The following is a 20,012-nucleotide window of genomic DNA, read 5'->3' on the forward strand; positions in this document are numbered from 1 at the left end:
CAATGCCGAACCAGCCTTCGCAAACGCCCGCGGACCCGCTGGAGCAGCGTATCCTTGACCTACTATACCCCTACCGCGATGAGCCTTTGACCAGCAGAAATGGCCCATCCGCCGACGAAGAGCGCAAAGTGCTGATTCTATGCGGTATGTAGTCCATTTCGTTCCTTGCGCTATCCAGTACTAACGTCCGTCTGTAGAGAACATCGCCTTCCTCATCCGACATAACCATTCAAGGCACGCCAAGAAGATCGGACCTGACGACACTTCCATCGCATCGCGCAACTGGGACGGCATGATGAATGGCATAGGCATAGCGGGGGTAGGCATCTTCGTCAATGGCAATGGGTTCACACATACTGTTTTGCGCACGAGCGTTCAGAGGGGGGAGAGCCTAGTGGACAAGTTCACGCAGCTCGTGGATCTGAGTCTCGTGGAGTTCTTCCCGGGTATCTGAGGGCGGATTGATGGTTGAACTGTGGTTGTGCGAGGGATAGAAGTTGGCTGTGAGGATTGTGGCGAGATATTTGCTAGGTGTTGGCTGTTTTCAAAGACTGTAGCGGCCATTGGATGTCTTCAGGCATGGGGTGTGGATTGTCGTATCTTCAAGCAGCCTAATGGGCGTTGGGCGTTGCGCGCCATGTGAACGCGAAACCCACAGACTTTGTCTTTTGTTCTTGTCCGTTTTATTACTATCGGAGGTTCTTGGCGTCTGCGAGTGAGAAAACTGCCTTCAAAATGTCACCCTTAGATTGGAATGTGCACAAGAAGTCAAGACGAAGCTGTCTACTAAGTTCAGTAGGGGGCCATAGTGGGATGATGAACCTGGTTGATTCATCGCTAACTACTGCTAGTATACACACTGGTAGCAACGCGAATTGGTCCGATCGTATGTAGCATGCCGATCGTATGTAGCATGCCGATCGTCCAGAATAAGAAAGGGGCCAGCTGTATCAGAGATGCCAGCTGTTCGTCAAAGCAAATGACCGATTGCAAATAATGCCAAACGTTGAGAGAAGAACGGGACGGCTGTATCAGAGATGCCAGCTGTCCAGGACAACAAATGACCGATTGTCTGCACTCAAATTACCTTCACGCAAACAGCGAGAGCTCCGCTAGGGCGTAGGCACTTTGAAAATCCTCTTAGATGACGCCAATCGTTGAGAGAAGAAGGAACCAGCTGTATCAGAGATCCCGGCTGTTCAGAAACTCCATGCCCGATGTGAAGAGAAAACAGAACCGATTGTCTCGAAGGCCAATCGTTTTGTGCAATCCCAATAAACGCGACAAAAGGGGAAGATCTCAACTACTATCGGAAGAGGACTTCATCTTTTGCTGGACCCCGAATTGCTAGCAGTTTCTGCGCGTATGCTTCACTATCAGCCGTCACATCGGCACTTTTTGAGAAGACCTGCCGCAGATTCGACTTCTGATTCGTGACAGGTGCGCTTTCAGGTCCGCTCGATCTTGATAACTGAATGGGTTGTCCTGATGTTCCCATTCTTGGCATTTCATGGGTATTCGTGGGAGGAGAAGAGGTGTTCGGCAGGGGTGAAAAGCCCTGTGCTCCGCTTGTGATTCGATCCACAGTTGCGGGAGAATGGCTGTGTCCAGGTGTTTGTCTCATGGTATGTTGTACATTTGCGGGAACATGGGTGTGTCTGACTGATTCTTCCGAGTGCTGCTTGTTCATTTCTATATATCCGTGTGTTTCGGTAGGTATTTGATCCTGGTAGGTATCTTGGTGTAAGTCCTTGTGAGGGGCCTTCTTGGGAGCGGGAGAGGCTACATCGAGAATGTATGATCTCGCCTGCTTAACTGTTGGTAAATTGTAGTTCTGGCGAAGCGCGTTTGCAAGCTCTGTCTTCAAATGTTCTTCTTGTGCAAGGCGAACTAAAAGCTGCTGAGAAAGATCCACAGCGTTCCTGCTATTCGAATAAATATCCCCTTTTCCGGCGTCACCAGGTAGTTGTATCTTAGTTGAGTTCTGATAAAAAGAGCCAGGGTCTTCGAGGTAATGCTCAATATACTCTGGGAGGGTTTCAAACGTCTTCTGTGGCAGTGCATCGCCATTTCCTGGCCTTGAATGCAGAGTAAATGGCATCTGGGGATTGCTCGGGTCTCCATACTTGTACATGTCACCTTGGGTGGGCACATTCTCTGGCTGCTGTATGTAGCCATATGAGGGCAATATCTGGGGCTGTTGTATGTAGCCGTGGGTGGGTATGTTCTGGGGCTGCTGTGTGTAACCATATGCGGGAGGCATTAAGGCTTTTGCTAAACTGATTAGATCAGTGAAGTTGATCTGTGGCCCTTGCTGGCTAGGTGCCTGTGGCGCATGTTGAGGCTGGAGATCTTGGTGGTGTGCTGGCTGGCTGTGTTGCGCCTGCGGGTACGCGCTGGGTACCGGTGAGGACACGTGAGAAGTCAAGCTAAGATACGGTGATGCCGGGTATTGACTGTGATATTGGTTGTAGCTCTGACTGGGGTTGAGAGGATGCCAGTTCTGCGGCTGGATCGCACGCGCGTGCGCAATTTGGCCCTGCAATCGTACCTGTTCCTTCTTTTGACGCCGCGATTGCTGCACCTGCTCTTTTCGAACTGCTTCTGCTGGCAAAGGTTGATACGTGTAGGTACCGGGCGTCGATGATTGCGCTCCCGCGGTGCGAAACTGCCAGATCTTGTCCGTGAATGCTGGGATCATTGTAGGGTCATAGCGACCATTCTCTCCAATGTAACCGTTGGCTTTGAGAATTTTCCACTCTTTCTCTGATGGGTACACTTGCAGTCCCGGGTACCAACCGCTGCGAGGGTTATAATTCCACTTGCGCTGGGCTGATCGTGAAGTTATCCACACTTGAGGGCAGGGCTGATTGAACGTTAGTGAGGTATCGTACATTTGTGGGGCCACTACTTACCGTGCCTGGATGCGGTGTGTGATCTAATACTGATGTAAAAGCACAAGGCCTTGGACACTGGAAGCCGACCTGTTTTGCAACAGGTGGGGTATGGTCTCGTAGGAGCCTGAAGCAGACTCTGCAACTGAAACTGCCAACGCCCTCTGGTGTTACGCAGGCGCGATCATTCCAGTTGAAGAAAGTCCCCATAGGAGGGAGATAGGTCCCTGGGTGCAACATCGGCTCATCCTTGGCTTGATCTGGTAGAGTAACTGGGTAGAACTGCGGAGCTTGCTCGTCGGAGAGTCGTCTGTTTGGCCACGCGTCGTGCGCGGGGATTATCTTGGGCCGATTCATATGACTGTTGTTGTTGAATACTGGATTGTACTGGAGGGTGGGATTTTGATGAAAACCAGGATGATTGAAATTCCCGGTGCCCTCGTCCATTGTGGTGAGTGGTCAAGGTAGAGGGCAAAATAAGAGTTCTCGGCGGACGAATATATTGCGCTTTCGCTGGCGCGCTAGCGCGTGAGAGGTCTTGGCACACTGGGTGCATTCACTGAGGAACGTGAAGGGGAGAAACCACGTTTCTCGCCTAAAATCTCATCAGGCTGAGGAGGATGGATATCAGTAATTGTATTGTAATTGTGCTAATCTAGTAGAAGGTTATGCTGAGTCGATGCAACGAGATTAGCTTATTCTGAAGTGTTATGGAGTGTTGAAGATTGGGGACAGTTGTCTGTTATGTATGAGTTTTCAAGATGTTCATTCAGCGCAGCATAGTTCATATATGAAACACTGGTAGTGATCTAGATATCACACGAACGAATTGTCATTTGTGTGCCCAGGTACTGTCGCGGTGTTAGCGATCGATGTTGGGCAAGCTCAGACGCGCCTGCCAAACACGGGCGTGGGTGCCTTGGCTCGCAAGCCCGCATGATGAAGCTTGATTGTGTCGGTGGACCTTTTAACTGCACCCACATCTCTGCATTCACCATGGCAGGAAGGGGTGCAACTGGGGCAAACCCCCAGTATCAACTCAATGTCTTCTCGGTCTTTTAGCAGCTGTTGATCCCAACATCCTACCGAATCCGTTCGAAAACGCACCAGAATCCCAAGACGCCCAGCAAGCTTCCGAAGAGGAGACCAAAGACGATTTGTTAATCAGTATACACGATCTCGAAGCGGAACGAACGGAGCTGGACCAGACCAACAGAAAGAAGCGTCGGCTTCTAAAGCAGCTGAGCGATAATATTACGTCGTCACAGGTCATTAGGAACCAGGCGCAGAATGCAAAGATATTACAGCTTGAAGACGAGAACGAAGCCCTCCAGCAACGGCCAACTCAGCATGAAATGGATGGAGCGGTCGCTTCCGCCATTCAACCGCTGCAGTCTCGGATTACCTCGCAAGAACGGCTCGCAGCTAGACTTCAGGCGCGACCGACCCAGGGGACTTTCGACGAAGCAGTACGTTCTGCCCAACAACCCCTCCAACAAGAGTTGGATACAATGAGAAATGAGATGGCCAATTCGGAACAGCGACCTACCCACCAGGCCTTGTCGGATGCAGTAGTGGCGGCCGCACAACCCATCGAGAAAAGGCGGCAGATTTACAAGGATAGAGTGAGAGAGCTCGAGACGCGGCCCACGATGTAGGTCTGGAACAACGCCATTGCCCTCGCGAAAGAACCGCTTGAACTACAGCTCGCTGCACGCGAGGATCAGATTAGAGATTTGGAGAAGCAGCCTAACAGGGAAGATCTCGATGCTCAAGAACAGGCGCTGCGGAATTCTCTCTCGGTATCGAAACAAGAATGCGGAACCTGGAAGGAACTATATCAGGTCGACACACAAGCTTCAAAGTTTGATCACGAGAGGCAGAAGAGCCATCACACCCAACAAGGCCTTCTTGAAGACCTTGAGGATCTAAAGAAGCAGCGGCAGGCTTCAGCGCAACTACAAAGACCTGCAGACGACTGCCGAGGAGCTCAAGAAGGCTAATCAACACTTACGAACATCTGCCGATGACCTTCAGGAGTCTCAGGCCACCCTTCAAGAAGACAAGAATCAAGTACAAGAAGCCCAGCGGGAGATCTACACGGCCAAAGGTCGACTAGAGGAGGACTTACAGACAGCCCCGGGCGAACTCCGCACGCTTCAAAATCGTTTCAACACCATATCCATTGCACTGCAAGAGAAGAACAGCGAACTCGGTACACAGAGAACAAAATGTTTCAGACTCGAGAAGAACAGTCACCTGTTGAAGAGCAACATTAAAAGCCCCAACCAACTGATCAAGAGTCAGCAGGAAGTTGTCAGGAAGGCCCACGAAGTTAACAAAACGGAAAAAAGCGGGATTCAGCAGCAGCTACAAGAGGCTACTTCAAGGGTCCAAAATCTCTAGTATTATGAAACGTACTCTCTGGAAGTCGAAGAAGCTCGTGTGAGTATTCTCGGCTTTCTGTACACACAGCTGGGTGTTGCCGCACCAGACAATACGCGCGCAGATTTCGAAAAGGATCGCAAGGAAAGTCCCAGCGAATAGATTCAAGTACGAATTGACGTCTGCCGCCAGGTCTTAGGAATCCGAGTCGAGAGAATGAAAAAAACGTTGCAAAAGGTTTCGGAGATGAAGGATACGACAGACATGTGGGTGACCCACGTCGCCGAAGAGAACAAGAAGCTCTCTTGTTCTGAATTGCTAGAATGTGTATCTTAGTCTTTTAGTGTGCAGGAAATGGGCACCGGTTTATATTTCTATCGGTGTCTAGTAGCTTTGCTTCGTCGACATACAATCGACGAGTAGTTTGGTTTTCGATGAGCCTTTTTAGTCAGTCAGCGCTGGGAAGGTACGCGCGCTGTTTGGAATGAAGCTTGTCTAAACAGGATTATGGCTCTGTTGAGTAAATAGCATGGCATTATGAGACTATTACTACCAATACATGAGGCTCCGAGGGCCAACGAGTATCCCATGCGGCGCTAGCTCCCCCATTGCATGTGATAACCCTGAAATAATAACAAGGTCTGACGTTTGGTACCGCCGTGGCTCGTACTCTGGCCTTGTTTGCATGGCCACATGGCTTGTGGTGGCTATTTGTTCATGTACTGCTGGTGCCTCGTTACAGCCTGGTAGTAGCGAAGCTCCATGGCCTGCCATTGTGGCCATATGGTCTCGAATTTGGTGAACCAATGGATTACGTCGTGGGCAGGGATTTTGATTTCCAGGCTGACATCGGTCTCAGCGTCCTCCAGGTTTGCCAGAAGGCAACCGATAACCGTCATCGCCTTAGTTATATCTTCTGCGGTATAGCGGGCTATGATATGTCAGCTGGTATTCAACTAACATACATTGCTCACTTACGGTTTGGAGCCTGTAGAGCTACTTGTGACCGTGAGAGCGAGAGCGCTTGTAGCAGAGCCTGGTTTTGCTGCTGCAGCAGCTGCATCGTTGAAGCGTTCGCTAAGCGCGTCAGCCGCGAACAATCCAGTGTATAGTCTAAGGAGCTTACCATGTACTTGAGGTTGGAGGCTCTGCTGGACTGTCTGATTCTGTCCCAAGGGAGCGACGGCATCTAGTGAGAGTTAGCGCAAAGCTGCGGTGAGGAGAGAGAGAGGGTTTGTCTGACCGTTATCCATTTCTGTGCTACTTCTTAGAGGTGTCGCTTCTCCCAAACGTGAGGTGCGACTTTCTATTTGTACGATTAGTAAAAAGAAAACAGAAGCGCTCGGGTTGCGATATTTACGTGGGCGTGCCAAGCAGCTAGCTAGTGGGAAGTCAGGTGACAGTCTGCCAGGGTATTGGCCACCTCTAGGGCGTGTAGAAACTGGCAGAAGCGTGGCGAGTACATCAAAAGCAATAAAGAGCCCTAACAGACGGCCCAGAACTCCATGTATGTGTTCAGCATATGCCAGTGGAACGTACACCATGATATTCTCTCAGCAGCTGCGGCAAGCTGGTCACGACCTGGGCAACGGCAGAGCCACGCGATGCAGGCTTGAGCAGGGAGTTAGCGCCAAAGACATCCTCTGAAGTCCTTCGAGACTGAAAGCAGTCTTTCTCGTCTCTTCTCAACCTATTACCTGCGCAATGTATCACTGGTCGGGTGGTACACAGGGCGTGTCCTAAAGAAGATCTTAGCTATTGGCCTACTTACGAGTCTTGCTGTAACTTATAAGATAGCCAGAATTCTAATTTAAGTTCTCTATCCCGGAATAGCAGCCCCATTTGGCAAGGCATCTCTGTTCTTCCTATGAAAAGACCTAGTAGTCGGTGTACTACCAGCCACACTCTGACCTTCTTTGTTTGCTTTAGGGTCCTTACTTTCTGGAATTTCGTTGCGGAAGGGACACATGAGGTCTATGATACGCTATAGAAGAGAGTTTAAAATTGTGTTGATCATTGTTGTGGTTGATCCTCTTATGAGTCTCCCGTGTAGGTCCGGCGATGGGAAAAATCAACTGTAGAAACAATCAATTGGTTAGACAAAGGCCGAGAAGTAGGTTGTTCCTTTTTACAAGAAGGAACTCTCTTTTATTATCCTTTTACGAGAAGGGACTTTCTTTTACTATTATTGGGAATAGTCTCCTCCTCTCGCTCGTTGCTCAAGGCACGTGAGCGTTGAAGTTGTCCGCGTCGCTGCTTTAGTAGACTGCTGGTCTTAGCGTGCTGCAAACTCTTGGTTCTCCATCCCCAGCCTCCTAGATTTCCATCGCTGCACCCCCACACTCCTTCGTGACACGCCTTGTATCCTAATAGATTAATCGTCCATGCTAACTGCCGCTACCTACCCGGTTTATAATGCATTTGACAACGCGGTGGGGTAGATACTTGCGTCACAGCGAGGACGGGGTGATGCAGTCTCGAGACCACGGCTAAGTGTCCGGGGGTTCTTCGCTTAGGCCTTCCACTGATTCGGATGTAGCTCGATGTCCACAACATAGTTTGAAAAGCACCTGTGGAGCTATCACCAGTCTGTGAATTTACTGTGAGAACGAGAATTTGTGCTTGACGTTGAAAGGGGTTAGTGACCGGGTACTTATCGCAACGCTTGGAATAGCGACTTGGGGAATAAGGCATTGAGAAATGCTGCCAGAGCATATGATTGCCGCATTGGTGTATGTAAATCCAGAAGGGTAAGCTTACGAGCGAGATTGTAGAAACTTCATTGCAGGAGCACAGATATGCGGTGCTGAGACTCGATCCTAAAGCCAGCGCCACCGAGAAAGCTTGACCGGCCAGATTGTTGGTGCCAGGGCCGCTAGATTGCTAATTCAGCTAGCTGGGAAACCCTGTCGACTTATGGCGTCACCTTTTGTTCCCTCACGTTGTTCGAGCTTCGATCTGCTCCTTCTACGGCGTATTGATGATGACTGTCTTCGCAGTGAATAATAGTAGGCTTTTAGTATACGTTCTAGACTCATAGCTCTTTATTCTTGCACTTTCTGTTCAGTCTTTTCATTCTTTGCCACTGTCTCCTCCTCAAACACGTTCTCCCACCTCATACACAAGCTTGCCACCAGTCCAAGCGCCCCCGACAACAACACAGGAAAGAAGCTCCATCGGATCGCCTCCACAATCCCTTTCTCAACGCCCACCCTCACCTCTTCAATGAGTACACCTTTATCAAACATTCTGCTCTTCGCTCCCCCAAGTGCTCCTCTAACTTCCTCGTTTGTGAAGTCGAGACCGACCAAGGCGTCCTTTATGTGATTGAACCCCACATTCTGAAAGATGAGGGACGTGAAAGTGAGCGCTATGACGACCGACCCGACTTGTGCATTGTTGATGAACCCGATTGCATCAGCGACTTGATCAGGTACCTTGGCCGTAGCAATGGAGTACGCGCATTGTTGGGCTAGACCTGTGCCGATAGCTAACAAGATGCTGAAGCCGTATATCGCTCCACTTGATGTCGACTGATTCAGCAGCGCCAAAAACAGTGCGCCGCCTAGCGTGTTAAAGATTCCCGCCACCAAATACCACGGAAGATAGTATTTCCACTTTGGCAGAAGGGCGCCGTTTAAGAAGACGACTGCGATGTTGACGATAACGAAAGGAAGAAGCCGGACAGCAGAAGTCATTGCAGTGTCTGCTCGCGTAAACTGGAAGATTAATGGGATGTAATAGATGGGAATCGCGAGTGCTGTTTGAATGCAAGACTGCGCGACGAAGAGCAGCAAAAACGTACGGCTGTGAAGAAACCGAATAGGGAAAACGCGGTTCGCGCGTGTCGTGAAAATGCAGAACCTCTGCGGGAGGCCCAAGAGGACAACGAGTATGGCCAAGGCGACAATGCTACCGATAGTTCGTCTATCGCTCCAAGACCAGATCGTTCCGCCGATGGCGAAACTGAGGACGAAGCTTGTATACATAGCAGCAGTCAGGGTAATTCCTAGCCAGTCGAATTCCCTTGACATTTTGATCGTTGCTTCTCGTGGTCGCGGCATGTGAGAGTTGATGACGAAGAGATAAACTGGGGATAAAATCCCAAAGAGGACGAGGTTAATATAGAATGCCTGGTTCATCAGTATGAACGTTTTGAAATAGCTCTAACATTCTTACCCAACGCCAAGTAGCCGTGCTATCAGCGAATGCACCGCCAACTATGGGCCCCAGGATGCATCCGACTCCCCAAACGATGCCCCCACCGCTAATGTACAGGAATCTCCTCTCGAGGGTAGTATTCTGAGACCATATATTGAGTTGGCTTGATCGGTTACTTCATTAGTTCGAGGCTCTCAAGATGAACTCTATAAAAGAGGCGTCACCTACCCAAGATACATACCCGCGCACCCAGCACCCGCCCATACTCTCCCAACAATGAGCGCCATCATATTCGGCGCGGCAGCACAAAGTGCACTACCAGCAACAAAGTGCACCAGACTACCAATGTACATCCACATTGTATCGAAGATGCCATAAGCCTTTGCCCAAGCAGCAATCGTTGCGATGGAACCAAGGGGAAAGCCGATGCCGAGCCAACCTAGCTTCTCGACATTTCCAAAGCTTGAGACGACGGGGCCTTGGACTACGGAGACGATGGTGGTGTCGAGGCCATAGAGGAACGCTGAAGCGTAGACTGCTAGGACGGGGAGAAGCCATTGAATAGTTATATAGGGTGGCACTAGCTCTGTGTTCTCTGCTACCTCTCTATTGTCCTTCTCTTCGTCTGATTCGGCCGGAGTTGTGTCGTGTGCCGTAGATTTTGGCTCCGACAGGGGTTTTGATTTGTGCCCAGGTAGAACGCGTGATGCCTCCATGGCTAGCTGCAGGACAGCGTGGTCGGCTAAGCTCAATATGGTATCTAGAGTGAATACTTTGCGTTCGTAGCCCTAGGAGTGTCAGTACAGAATTTAGGATTGAAAGAAAGAATACGGAGTAATTGAATCATTTCTCAATAGTGAGGAGCCTGACACGGGGTTGATGATGAGGAATGGAAATTGAAACAGACCTTCCTGCCAAGCATGAGTCATTCTGGCTCATGAATGCGGGGTTAGGAACATAGGAAGTGTTTCCGAATATGCAACATCTAAGTATCTAAAGTTAACTAATTACGGTCGAAGATTCCAAAATCAAGAATACCACGATTGCATTTAAGTGTTTATGGAAGAAGCGATTCGAATAACTTCGTTGATAGTAAGCATGCTCTGTCCGCAAACTAGCCAGCTACAGAACCTCAAGATCAACGTGTTCGTATCTCTTTAAAGCAGTCAAATACACCCTCCCATAATATCCCAACAACATTCTCGACCATTCACAATCAGACTACATATAGAACGAAATCCACTCTAGCTCCTACGAAGGCTCTCATCTCTCTCCCGCCTATTTCGGGAAACTTCTTGCCACTCGTACTCTGGATTCAGCGGGCCATACGTTGCGGTCTCGCGCCCCAAGCCAGGCTGATCACTGGCCTGATGTCCAGTATTTCGAGCCTGGAGCGGAGAAGGGCGGCGTGTAGATGGAGCCAGACCCGTAGCCCTAGATGCCCAGGTTTGTACTGGCACGCGTCCAGATCGACCGGAAACAGCAGCCAACCCGTCGTATCCAGAGTTTGGTTGAAATGCGCTTGCTTCTGGATTCAAGAAGTGGTCTTCATCATTCATGGGAATTTCCCCTACATCCAACGGCTGGACTTGGGCCGTATCAACGGTCGACGGTGGTCTTGAGCGAGAGTCTTGTGTAGGCTGAGGGAGTACTGGAGGCGGCTCGAAGTGGCGCTGTATTTTGGCAATCTCAGAGTCATGCCATGCGATATCTGTGCGCTTCTTCTCCACTGAATCCATCGTGAGCTTGAGTCGGTTCTTCCAGTGGTCCGCCAAGCCGTCAAGACGGTCTGCATTTGTCGTAGGAGCATGATTTATTTGGCGTGGAACGGTCGACGCGACTTCCGTTGTGGCAAGTCCATGCTCATCGCGGCTCTTGCCCTGTTCTTTTGTCTCCAGGGCCTGCACTTTCTCCACCAGCTCGTCGCGCTCCGTTACAGCGTCATTAAAGGAGACCTGGAGGCTGTCGAACTGGTGCTTGATCTGATCGTAGGCATCCTTGTAGCTCTTCCACTGATCGACCTGTATCTCGAGATCGCCTAACTCCTTCTCGACTGCTCCTTTGGCCATGTTTAGACCAATCTTCTCTCGTTCTAGAGCCCGTATCGTGCTCTCCATCTCATCGATCTTAGTCATAGCCTTCCGGTTTTGCAGCTCCGTTGCTTCTGCATGTTCCACCTGAGCTTTGTACTTGAGCTTCTGAGCGTACAGTGCGTTGTACATCTCGGTGTCCTTCTCCGCTATCTTGTTGTCCATCTTCTTGCGATGTTCATTGTTTTGCATCGCAGAACGGCTCTCGGCGAACTCCAGCTTAGTAGTAAGCTCCTCAGACCAAGCTCTAATCTTAGTCAAGTCGCTCATAGCTGTTGCCAGCTTTTGTTCTAGGTTGAGCAGCTTGACGCGTAGCTCGCTGATGTAGTTGTTCTTTTCCTCTAGCTGCGCTTCCCACGATGATTTGTTTACGCGGGCAAAGGTCTGGAGCGGTGCGAGTAAGGTGTCCACGAAAGCGCTGCGTAGGCTATCGATTTTAGACTTGTGATCCTTCAACGCCATGTGCAGACCCAGGAGTTGTTTTTTCAAGCTCTCGACATGCTTGATCTTTGCATCGCGAGCAGCACTCGGAGTTCCCGTGCCGATACCCGTTCCAGAGAGCTCAGTCTTCAACTTTCTGAACTCGCTGCTCTTCACATGGGTGGCAGCCAGGATTTGAGACATGTTCATGGCGACCTGGCTAATATTGCCCTCAAAAGTGGCAATTGCGCTGTGGAGAACCTGCAGATCCGATTTCATAGGGGCCATATCTGGCGCTTCCAGGTCGACAAACTCTCCAATCCATGTGAAGATATCGCCATCGGTTGTTGCTATGCTCGGGGCCGTCGTAGCGGGAGGCTGACTCTGTTCGGGTGGAGGCTTTGTAGATGGTTGACAAGATGCATCGAAGGTCTTAGCATCGATGGGTTGCTGCGCTTGACGCCTAGAAGAGTTCATCGTCGCTGGAGCGCTGTCAACTCCTTGAGATGCAACAAGTTGTGGAGCTGTGAACGTTTCTGTGGTAGGTTTGGGCTTATCCAAGCCAGGCAGCTGTTTGTTTGCGTTCGTACCAGCGACCCAGCCAGGCTGACCAAACACAATTCCTTCACTCTTCTTTTCAAACATCCCCGTCGTCTTATTTTCAGAAAACAGAGAAGAGCTTGAAGCAGGGCCGCTTGAAGTTGCAAAGGAGAACGTTGGACCTCCTGATGCCCGAGCAACCAACTTCGGCAAAGTGGGCGGACAGTCCGTGGGCGTCGGATATCGGAACGAAAAGGGGGAAGTCAGGTCACTAGGTTTGGCGGCAGCAGACTGGTCTTTACCTCCACCAAGGTCTTTGTGTATTGCGTTCTGGGTTTCCATAGGGCGGGGGTTCGGGCTGCAGTCTACCGGCGGATTCGCTGCCTGCTTACCCTTCGCCTCAAGTTCTGCTTTGCGAGCGGCGGCATAGAACCCTCTAAGAGTCCTGGGATCCTTCTCCAACTCGGCGATCATCTGTTGCTCAGCCGTTAAACGAGGTGTATCTGTATATATGGCGTTGGAGGGTCCTGAATGGGGAGTTTCATCCCGCTCGTGTGGAGAAGTGCCAGACATGTTCTCTACTTTCGACTCAGTGACGCCCAAGAAGGTAGATATGGTCGACAACACCTTTGCGACTCGGGGTTCGTGGTTCCTTTAAGAGAGAAATATAGGTAGGTCGATGCGCAGAGACAATAGCGATAGCGTGCTACTATACTTGAGACTGTAGCTAATGCGAGAACAGTCTCAGCACCGAAAGAGTTGGGTCTAGGTTGAGCGGGGACCTGAGGTTCTGAAAGTTGGGGTTGTCTTTAGGGATAATAAGGGCGTCGGAGGAAATGTGAGGGTTTATGTGGTGCCAAGGCTTTGGGTCGCGCGGGTGTGAAAGGAGCGGGTGTGCGGCTCGCATGATGAAAAGCTGCATATGCCTGTCGGGGCCACCTGGTCCTCCGCTACTCTGTCTTATAAGAGGTTTCACTCGTCATAACACGAAGCTCAGCTGGCCGAACAGTCTTTTCCCACCCTGTATTTACAGTCCACCTATTGAACCACCCCCAGATCCGGTCCCTTCAGACCAGCTCGCAAACTCAGAAGCCATGTCTACAGACTGCAGGGGGTCTAGAGACATCTTGTCCAGGAGAGAGGAGGCTCCAGAGCCAAACAAGGAGACCCCGAACGTCGAAGTGAATATCAAATGCACCATTTGCGCACAGCTCGGCCACATCCTAGATTGCTGCAAGAACATACAACAACCACCCTGCTCAACCTGCACCTCCTTCGCAGACCTACTCGACCATAAGCTCGCTGAGCAACGAACCGGCCACCCGGGCCTAGAAGAGCAACTCAAGGACGAGGAGCTGCGCGTTCTTCAAGAAAAAGAAGACCACGTGGAGAGTCTGAAGCAACAGACGCAAGAAGCCGAACAGGAGGAGAAGAGATTGGATAAGATACTCGAGCAGCGCAAAGCGACGTTGAAGACTCTCCAAGCGGAGCAGAGAGCGAGAGCGCCTGTGCTAGAGTTCACAATCAAGGAAGCGAGGAAGAGTAAGAAAGGAAAGAAGAAGTTTTGAGACGGGTGAATCATTTGGCGGACAGCAAGCAGCGCGTCGGGTAGTAGGACCATGGCAATTGTAAAAAGTGTGCCGCTTCGGGACATGTAAAAATGTAGCTCAACAAGGGAGGTGTGAGCTTACCTGCTTAGTAGCATCTTATTCTAGCGCATATGTACTACAGCTCTGCAACACTGCGAAGGCTCACGAGAACTATTCAACGACCCTCGCGCAGACCCCACAGACTAGCACTTTCTCCCCCTCTTGAAACCGGACCTTGAACTCTTCACTTCCACACTTGATACACTGGATATCATCCTTACGACTCTCATCTCCACTATGACCTGGATCGCTCATCTCGCTGGTCAGCTTGCTAATCTGACTAGCATTGCTAAGTCTTGGGTTCAGGTTTGGTCTGTCGTCGTCGGCATTCGAGGCAGTGAGACCGCTCTTATCGCGAGTCGACCAGAAAGCCCAGCTTTGGCCGTTATACACAGCGAGGGGATTTGAAGCGGACGGCCGACGGTCGAAGCTATCATACAGCTCGGGTTCCGCCTGAGTCAGGGGCTGCTTATGAGGCGAGGACGAGTTTTCAGAGTGTGAGACGCTTTGTGTGGATGTGGTGCGCTCTATGGACATGGATGTCTTTGGAGTTCCCGTGAGTCCAGAGTTAGCAGCCGCGACAGGTTGTGTAGGAGCCTGCGCAGGAGCGTCTAGTGGCCGTGGTGATTGCAAGCCGAGACTAACCAAGGGCTTGCGAGGCGAGGCACTGCGGTTTGCAACGGAGCTGTTCGTCGAGTCGAAGCTGCCATGTGAGATACCTTGCCGCCAAGTCATGATACGGTCATTGGGTGGTTGTGTCGATACGCTATCTCTCCTAGTCCGGCTGGTACGTGAAAGGATGCTGCTCGGTCGCCCGATCCTGGATCCCGATCTTTTCATCGATGACGTCTCCCACGTCTCGCTCATCCGCAAACGCTTGGCGAAAGCGCAGTCCTGTCTGAAAACCTTCAAGGAACCCGTATAGTCTGCTGTGACAATAATGTTGCCACCACAATGAGCGGAACGTGCGATATATGCTGGGCTCTCTGCAGCCCTCTTGAACGTTGCATCCGTGTCAGCCGGCGTCGGAAGCGCTGAGCCTGCTTCAGTAGGCGCTCGTGAAGAGATTCCCGATTCAGCGCGGGACACCAAGGTAACTGGTGGAGGGTTACAGAGGTCGAAGATGGGATCTTCCGAAGCGCTGAGCAGCCGCTTGGTCTGGACCGGGGCAATGACCGTGCATGTGGTGATTGAGTTGTGGGCTTCGAACATCTCCACAGGCCTCTCATTCCTCTTTTCGCCCTCGGTAGCGGTTGTTGACCAAATGTACGCTTTTCGGTCCTCGCTACCACAAATGATATGTCCACTGCTATCAGCGAGCGCAGCCCGAATCTGGCTGCAGTTGTTTTCGTGGCCTCTAAACTTCATCTCTAGGCTCTTGTCTTTCATGTTGTAGACCCGTAATCTTGAGTCGTTGCTCGAGACTAGAAGCTTTACTTCTCCATTTGCACTTCCTGGTGGCCAGTACGTCGCTTGAATACCTGTAATTTTGCTGCCTTTGGCGTTTTGCCCTCTTGTCGACTTTACGTGAAGTTGCGACTGCCATTTAAGCCCTTCGGTATCGTAAAACATGCATAGCCCGCCCAGTGTCCCCGCTATACAGGTCTTTCCGTCTGGTGTAAAGCAAACGGCAGTGATCATGTCCGGTACTGTGATTGAAAATGCCACACTCTTGTCTGGTATGCTCCAAAGCCGCAGCTTTGCATCGAGCGACCCAGCGAGGAAAAACCGGTCATCCGTAGGATGAAACTGTATTGAAGGGACGAAGTCCGAATGCTTGAACGTGCAGAGGTTCTCGTCGCGACTGACGTGCCATAACCGCACAGTCTTGTCCATGGATGAGGATAATAAGAAATTGTTCTAATCTGTCAGTCCCATCCACGAATAGCCCGCGCGCGAACACAACATACCTTGCTCCAACTTAGATCCAAGATAGTAGAAGTGTGGCCATGGTACTCGCGATAGGTCTTTTGCTGAAAGACAGGCGCGCTGAGGTGCTTTGCCCCGTCACCGGACGCGTGCGGGTCACTCTCGTGCCTCTCATGTGACCGACGTTCTTCGGGGCTCGCTATCACCGCCCACACCCTAACGACTCTGTCCTGCCCACCAGCGGCGAGGTACTTTCCATCCTTGCTAAATTCGACAGCCCAGGTAGGGTTATGAGTAGCGGCTGACCCGGACTGAGGCGCTGGATTCGATCCAGCAGCAGGTGGACTCTTCTTATCCGATCCACAACGAAGCTGTTGCGCTAGAAAGACGCGATCGAACTCTTTCTCCTTTTTGAACTTTGTCCGTACCTTGATGTATGCCGGCGGCTGCGGGACCTTTGGACTGAAACTGAAGTTGTCGACGTATAATTGAGCATCCATACCCTCCCGTCGAAGATCGTCCGCTTCGGAACCGTTGTCGCTCGCGCCATCGAGAGCGCCTTTCTTTTTGTTGCTACCAATGAAGCGACTTAGAAACGAAACGCCCTTTCTGCAACGATAGTCAGTCTCGCTACTTGCTCCGCCTTAGGCACCTAATCGTAACCATGCGTAGGTGATGGTTGCGAATCCATAGACATGAAGGATGCGCCAAGCCTCGGCCGATAGTCGTACGGCGTTCTTCTATGCGCTTTTAGGAGTGCGTATGGAGACTCACTTCTTGTCTGCCTTGGATGCGCCACCTGTCTCGCGTGTCGTCTCACCACTCTGCTTCTTGTCCGCGTTCGCTTCATTGGGCAAAGTCGGTGATTGCGTATACACAGCCTCAGTGTTTTGCGGCCGTAACTTGGGTACACCAGTCGCCGTGTTCGTTCTCTGCAGTATTTGCTGCACAGAGGATGTTCCGTTAGCCTCTTGCTCCTGCATAACAAGCTTCCTTATGTGGACATACTTGCGAGAGCGGGTCTATTGCAGCCTCGGAGGGTCTCCTCCCGTCACTACTACTGCCATTGTGTGTCTCGTTCGCTTGCGCAGGGGGTGAGGTGGAATTGCGAAGCTTTGCGGCGAGCTTCAGGTTCGTCAATGGTCCTATAGGCTTCGAGATCAGCATTGTCTCATTCGCCGGGCATGCAGCCGTGTGCTGACGTGCAACGTACCCTCTATTGTTGTCGTGATTCCATTCTGCCTCTCAAAAGGGCTCGTAGCCCGGGCTTGAGGGTCTGTCACCTTGATCTTGGGTATAGTGTCCACCATCTTGACGTCTTGTACGCGACATGGATGTGCGGCGCTGGTGGTTCCTGGTTGCAGTGGTTCAGACGCAACGTTTTACCAAGCGGTTACAGCGGGGTGAAGTTAAGCAATGCGCGACTTCGCTTTGCATGACAGGTTGCCGAAAGACTCGTCCGGAATTGTGGTGGTGGTTGCGGGTGTTGCGGGACCTGCGGAGGTAAACAATCACGAATCGCCCCTCAAACTTGTTATCGATAGATGCTGACCTTTGCTGCATATGCGGTGCCACCAGAACCCCATCTCGTGTTGATTGGGAGGGGAGTGTCATTAGAGGTCCGGAAAAATGCCGCAAAGGGAAAGCCGTCCGTAAGCAGCCCATTGCATCATGGCGACCGTTTGCGTGAAGTTGCAACATCGGCGTTACGTCATGCCACCCCAGCGTGAGCATCCAACCTCAACTACGTGAACAGAGCGTAGATGGCGAGTGCAATACATGTTGGGAATTACAAAACTATGGAGATGTGACGGCGACCAGAAAGCTGGGATCGAGACGAACTGGGCCGATGTCTAGGTATAGGCATGCAGCGCTATATGCAAGTCATCACTTGGCGCGTGCACTTGGATAGGCACAGATGTATATTTGAATGATTATATTCGTGAGACTACCTAAAATGATCAGGGCCATGATTCCATCATCCCCATCATGATCCCATATCCAATCGCTTTCCCAATTCCACATCACTCATCCAAGAGGCCCATGAACGCCAAAAACAACGAGGAGGTATCAAAAGCATGCCGACATAGCAGCTATGCTTGCCTCCGGCAATGCAGAGAAGAGCAGATATGCAAAAATGAAGTAGGGGTAACCCAGTACCCCATGCCCAAAGCCCGAACGAGGTATACAACAGCGAGATGGCAGATAGATAACAAGCAAGAAGGAAAAAAGGACGACGCGTCTAGAAGTCCTCTTCGAAGCAGAAGTCGCCGGAGTGGCCATTAGCCTCGTTCTCTGCAGGCGTTGGCTCCTTCTGCTCATGCTTCTTGGTGCTGGCCATGACACCAGCCTTCTGGTAGTCGCCAACGCGCTTCTCGAAGAAGTTGGTCTTGCCAGCCAGCGAGATGTTCTCCATGAAGTCGAAGGGGTTGGTGGCATTGTAAATCTTGGTGTTACCGAGAGCCAACAGCAGGCGGTCGGCAACAAACTCAATATACTGGCACATAAGCGCGGCGTTCATGCCTAGCAGAGCACAAGGAAGAGCATCGCTCAGGAACTCCTGCTCGATTGTGACGGCCTCGGTGATGATGGCTTGAACAGACTCCTTGCTAGGGCGCGTGTTGAGGAGGGAGAAGAGGAGGCAAGCAAAGTCGGTGTGCATGCCCTCGTCACGAGAGATGAGCTCGTTGGAGAAGGTGAGGCCGGGCATGAGACCGCGCTTCTTGAGCCAGAAAATGGAGGCGAAAGAGCCGCTGAAGAAGATACCCTCGACGGCAGCGAACGCGACAAGGCGGTTCGCAAAGGTCGAGTTCTTGTCGGAGATCCATCGCAGGGCCCAGTCGGCCTTTTTGCGGATGCATGGGACTGTGACGCGTTAGACTTGTCTTTGAGATCACGCTGTAGATCACTCACTGTTGTCGATAGCATTGAACAGATAGGTGCGCTGCCTGGGCTCGCTGATGTAGGTGTCGATAAGCAGAGAGTATGTCTCAGAGTGGATGTTTTCCATCATGATCTGAAAGCCATAGAAGCATCGCGCCTCAGGTATTTGTACTTCGCTGGAGAAACGCTCGACGAGGTTCTCGTTGACGATGCCATCGGAGGCGGCGAAAAAGGCAAGGACGTGGGAGATGAAGAAGCGCTCGTCGTCGTTCAATCGTTTGTTCCAGTCGTGGAGATCCTTGGAGAGATCAATCTCCTCGGCAGTCCAAAAAGATGCTTCGGCCTTTTTATACATTTGCCAGACCTGCGGAAGGGGCGACGTTAGCCTGGGTCATGGTGGCAAAGGGTCGACGCGTATTGGCACGCGTTGGGAACTTACATCATGGTACTTGATGGGGAAAAGGACAAAGCGTCCAGGATTTTCCTGGAGGAGGGGCTCGTGTGCCTCCTCTGGCCTAATAGTAGCCGCAGTGGAGGGCTTCTTGTCGGACCCGTCGTCCTCTGGGAGATCTGGGATGCCGACGATGGGCTTGAAAACGTTCTCCTTGTCCGACGACGCGAAGTCAAGCTTCTTTGCGGGGAAGTCAGTCATCTTGAGCGTGTCGATTGCCGATGCAGCCTGTGTCTGTGTTAGTATACACGCGTCTCTGAAGTGGCACTGGAGAAAAGTCGCGACGTACCTGCTTGGAAGGCGTCAACTGAAGAGCAGACATTGTGAAAAAAGAAGATGTGGATGTTGCGCGGTAGGATGCGTAGAAAGGCGAGTGTAATGTTCAGAAGCACAAGTCGTGGCGCTCAAGAAATGTGGGTGATGCTGTGGATGTCGAGGAACAAAGAGCTGCGGACGCGTTCTTAAGAGCATAGAATCTCGCTAGCACGTGACTTGGTGAGCCTCCTGCCGCCCCTAGGAACGCGCCTTCCATCACGACCAAGCGCTATGACCTCACGTACAAGCAGCTCCGATCACAGCATGCATCAACGCCAAAATGTCCCCTCGACTCGCCTATATTGTACAAGCGACGACGCGCGTTTCAACGACACCCATATCGTCCATTTTCCTC

General features: G+C 51.3%; 8 protein-coding genes across 8 annotated transcripts; 3 read left to right on the forward strand and 5 right to left on the reverse strand.

Moving 5' to 3' along the window:
* Positions 1-2: 2 nt before the first annotated feature.
* K460DRAFT_402323 (uncharacterized protein) lies at positions 3-454 on the forward strand (the record flags this gene model as incomplete). Its single annotated transcript, XM_040936517.1, has 2 exons — positions 3-144; positions 198-454. 2 exons carry the CDS (start codon positions 3-5, stop codon positions 452-454), a joined length of 399 nt encoding a protein of 132 aa, XP_040789521.1.
* A 2,208-nt stretch (positions 455-2,662) lies between these two features.
* On the reverse strand, positions 2,663-3,341 carry K460DRAFT_278749 (uncharacterized protein; the record flags this gene model as incomplete). Its single annotated transcript, XM_040928281.1, has 2 exons — positions 2,663-2,866; positions 2,916-3,341. Coding segments are annotated over 2 exons (630 nt in total), but the record flags the coding sequence as incomplete, so codon positions are not given.
* A 549-nt stretch (positions 3,342-3,890) lies between these two features.
* Positions 3,891-5,300, forward strand: K460DRAFT_402325 (uncharacterized protein; the record flags this gene model as incomplete). Its single annotated transcript, XM_040936518.1, has 3 exons — positions 3,891-3,903; positions 3,957-4,548; positions 4,841-5,300. The coding sequence occupies 3 exons, from the start codon at positions 3,891-3,893 to the stop codon at positions 5,298-5,300; spliced, it is 1,065 nt and encodes a 354-aa protein (XP_040789523.1).
* Positions 5,301-8,184: 2,884 nt separating this feature from the next.
* K460DRAFT_303952 (MFS general substrate transporter) lies at positions 8,185-10,305 on the reverse strand. Its single transcript, XM_040929964.1, has 3 exons — positions 9,669-10,305; positions 9,459-9,603; positions 8,185-9,412 (listed from the first exon to the last, which is right to left on the reverse strand). Exons 1-3 carry the CDS (start codon positions 10,154-10,156, stop codon positions 8,324-8,326), a joined length of 1,722 nt encoding a protein of 573 aa, XP_040789524.1. The 5' UTR covers positions 10,157-10,305; the 3' UTR covers positions 8,185-8,323.
* A 151-nt stretch (positions 10,306-10,456) lies between these two features.
* On the reverse strand, positions 10,457-12,651 carry K460DRAFT_363081 (uncharacterized protein). Its single transcript, XM_040932753.1, has one exon. It carries the CDS (start codon positions 12,593-12,595, stop codon positions 10,685-10,687), a length of 1,911 nt encoding a protein of 636 aa, XP_040789525.1. The 5' UTR covers positions 12,596-12,651; the 3' UTR covers positions 10,457-10,684.
* Positions 12,652-13,680: 1,029 nt separating this feature from the next.
* Positions 13,681-14,040, forward strand: K460DRAFT_249223 (uncharacterized protein; the record flags this gene model as incomplete). Its single annotated transcript, XM_040927373.1, has 1 exon — positions 13,681-14,040. A coding segment is annotated over one exon (360 nt), but the record flags the coding sequence as incomplete, so codon positions are not given.
* Positions 14,041-14,154: 114 nt separating this feature from the next.
* Positions 14,155-17,812, reverse strand: K460DRAFT_50905 (WD40 repeat-like protein). The gene is made up of 6 exons (XM_040938475.1): positions 17,561-17,812; positions 17,222-17,503; positions 17,017-17,153; positions 16,783-16,952; positions 16,050-16,617; positions 14,155-15,999 (listed from the first exon to the last, which is right to left on the reverse strand). Exons 2-6 carry the CDS (start codon positions 17,316-17,318, stop codon positions 14,251-14,253), a joined length of 2,721 nt encoding a protein of 906 aa, XP_040789527.1. The 5' UTR covers positions 17,319-17,503; positions 17,561-17,812; the 3' UTR covers positions 14,155-14,250.
* A 65-nt stretch (positions 17,813-17,877) lies between these two features.
* Positions 17,878-19,778, reverse strand: K460DRAFT_363083 (uncharacterized protein). The gene is made up of 4 exons (XM_040932754.1): positions 19,632-19,778; positions 19,331-19,570; positions 18,922-19,255; positions 17,878-18,873 (listed from the first exon to the last, which is right to left on the reverse strand). The coding sequence occupies exons 1-4, from the start codon at positions 19,662-19,664 to the stop codon at positions 18,251-18,253; spliced, it is 1,230 nt and encodes a 409-aa protein (XP_040789528.1). The 5' UTR covers positions 19,665-19,778; the 3' UTR covers positions 17,878-18,250.
* Positions 19,779-20,012: the final 234 nt, after the last annotated feature.

The sequence above is a fragment of the Cucurbitaria berberidis genome (genome assembly GCF_010015615.1).
Source record: "Cucurbitaria berberidis CBS 394.84 unplaced genomic scaffold K460scaffold_2, whole genome shotgun sequence".
NCBI lineage: Eukaryota > Fungi > Ascomycota > Dothideomycetes > Pleosporales > Cucurbitariaceae > Cucurbitaria > Cucurbitaria berberidis.

Excerpts from the sequence above, each read along its gene's own strand:
- K460DRAFT_303952 (XM_040929964.1), bottom strand. The coding sequence starts at position 10,156 with ATGGAGGCATCACGCGTTCTACCTGGGCACAAATCAAAACCCCTGTCG. Across the intron at positions 9,604-9,668 it reads TGCGCGGGTATGTATCTTGG|CCAACTCAATATATGGTCTC; the intron begins GTAGGTGACGCC and ends TAACCGATCAAG. Across the intron at positions 9,413-9,458 it reads GCACGGCTACTTGGCGTTGG|GCATTCTATATTAACCTCGT; the intron begins GTAAGAATGTTA and ends CTGATGAACCAG.
- K460DRAFT_363081 (XM_040932753.1), bottom strand. The coding sequence starts at position 12,595 with ATGTTTGAAAAGAAGAGTGAAGGAATTGTGTTTGGTCAGCCTGGCTGG.
- K460DRAFT_50905 (XM_040938475.1), bottom strand. The coding sequence starts at position 17,318 with ATGGTGGACACTATACCCAAGATCAAGGTGACAGACCCTCAAGCCCGG. Across the intron at positions 17,154-17,221 it reads AATCACGACAACAATAGAGG|GACCATTGACGAACCTGAAG; the intron begins GTACGTTGCACG and ends CGAAGCCTATAG. Across the intron at positions 16,953-17,016 it reads CAATAGACCCGCTCTCGCAA|CAAATACTGCAGAGAACGAA; the intron begins GTATGTCCACAT and ends TCCTCTGTGCAG.
- K460DRAFT_363083 (XM_040932754.1), bottom strand. The coding sequence starts at position 19,664 with ATGTCTGCTCTTCAGTTGACGCCTTCCAAGCAG. Across the intron at positions 19,571-19,631 it reads AGTTGACGCCTTCCAAGCAG|GCTGCATCGGCAATCGACAC; the intron begins GTACGTCGCGAC and ends ACACAGACACAG. Across the intron at positions 18,874-18,921 it reads GTTCAATGCTATCGACAACA|TCCCATGCATCCGCAAAAAG; the intron begins GTGAGTGATCTA and ends AACGCGTCACAG.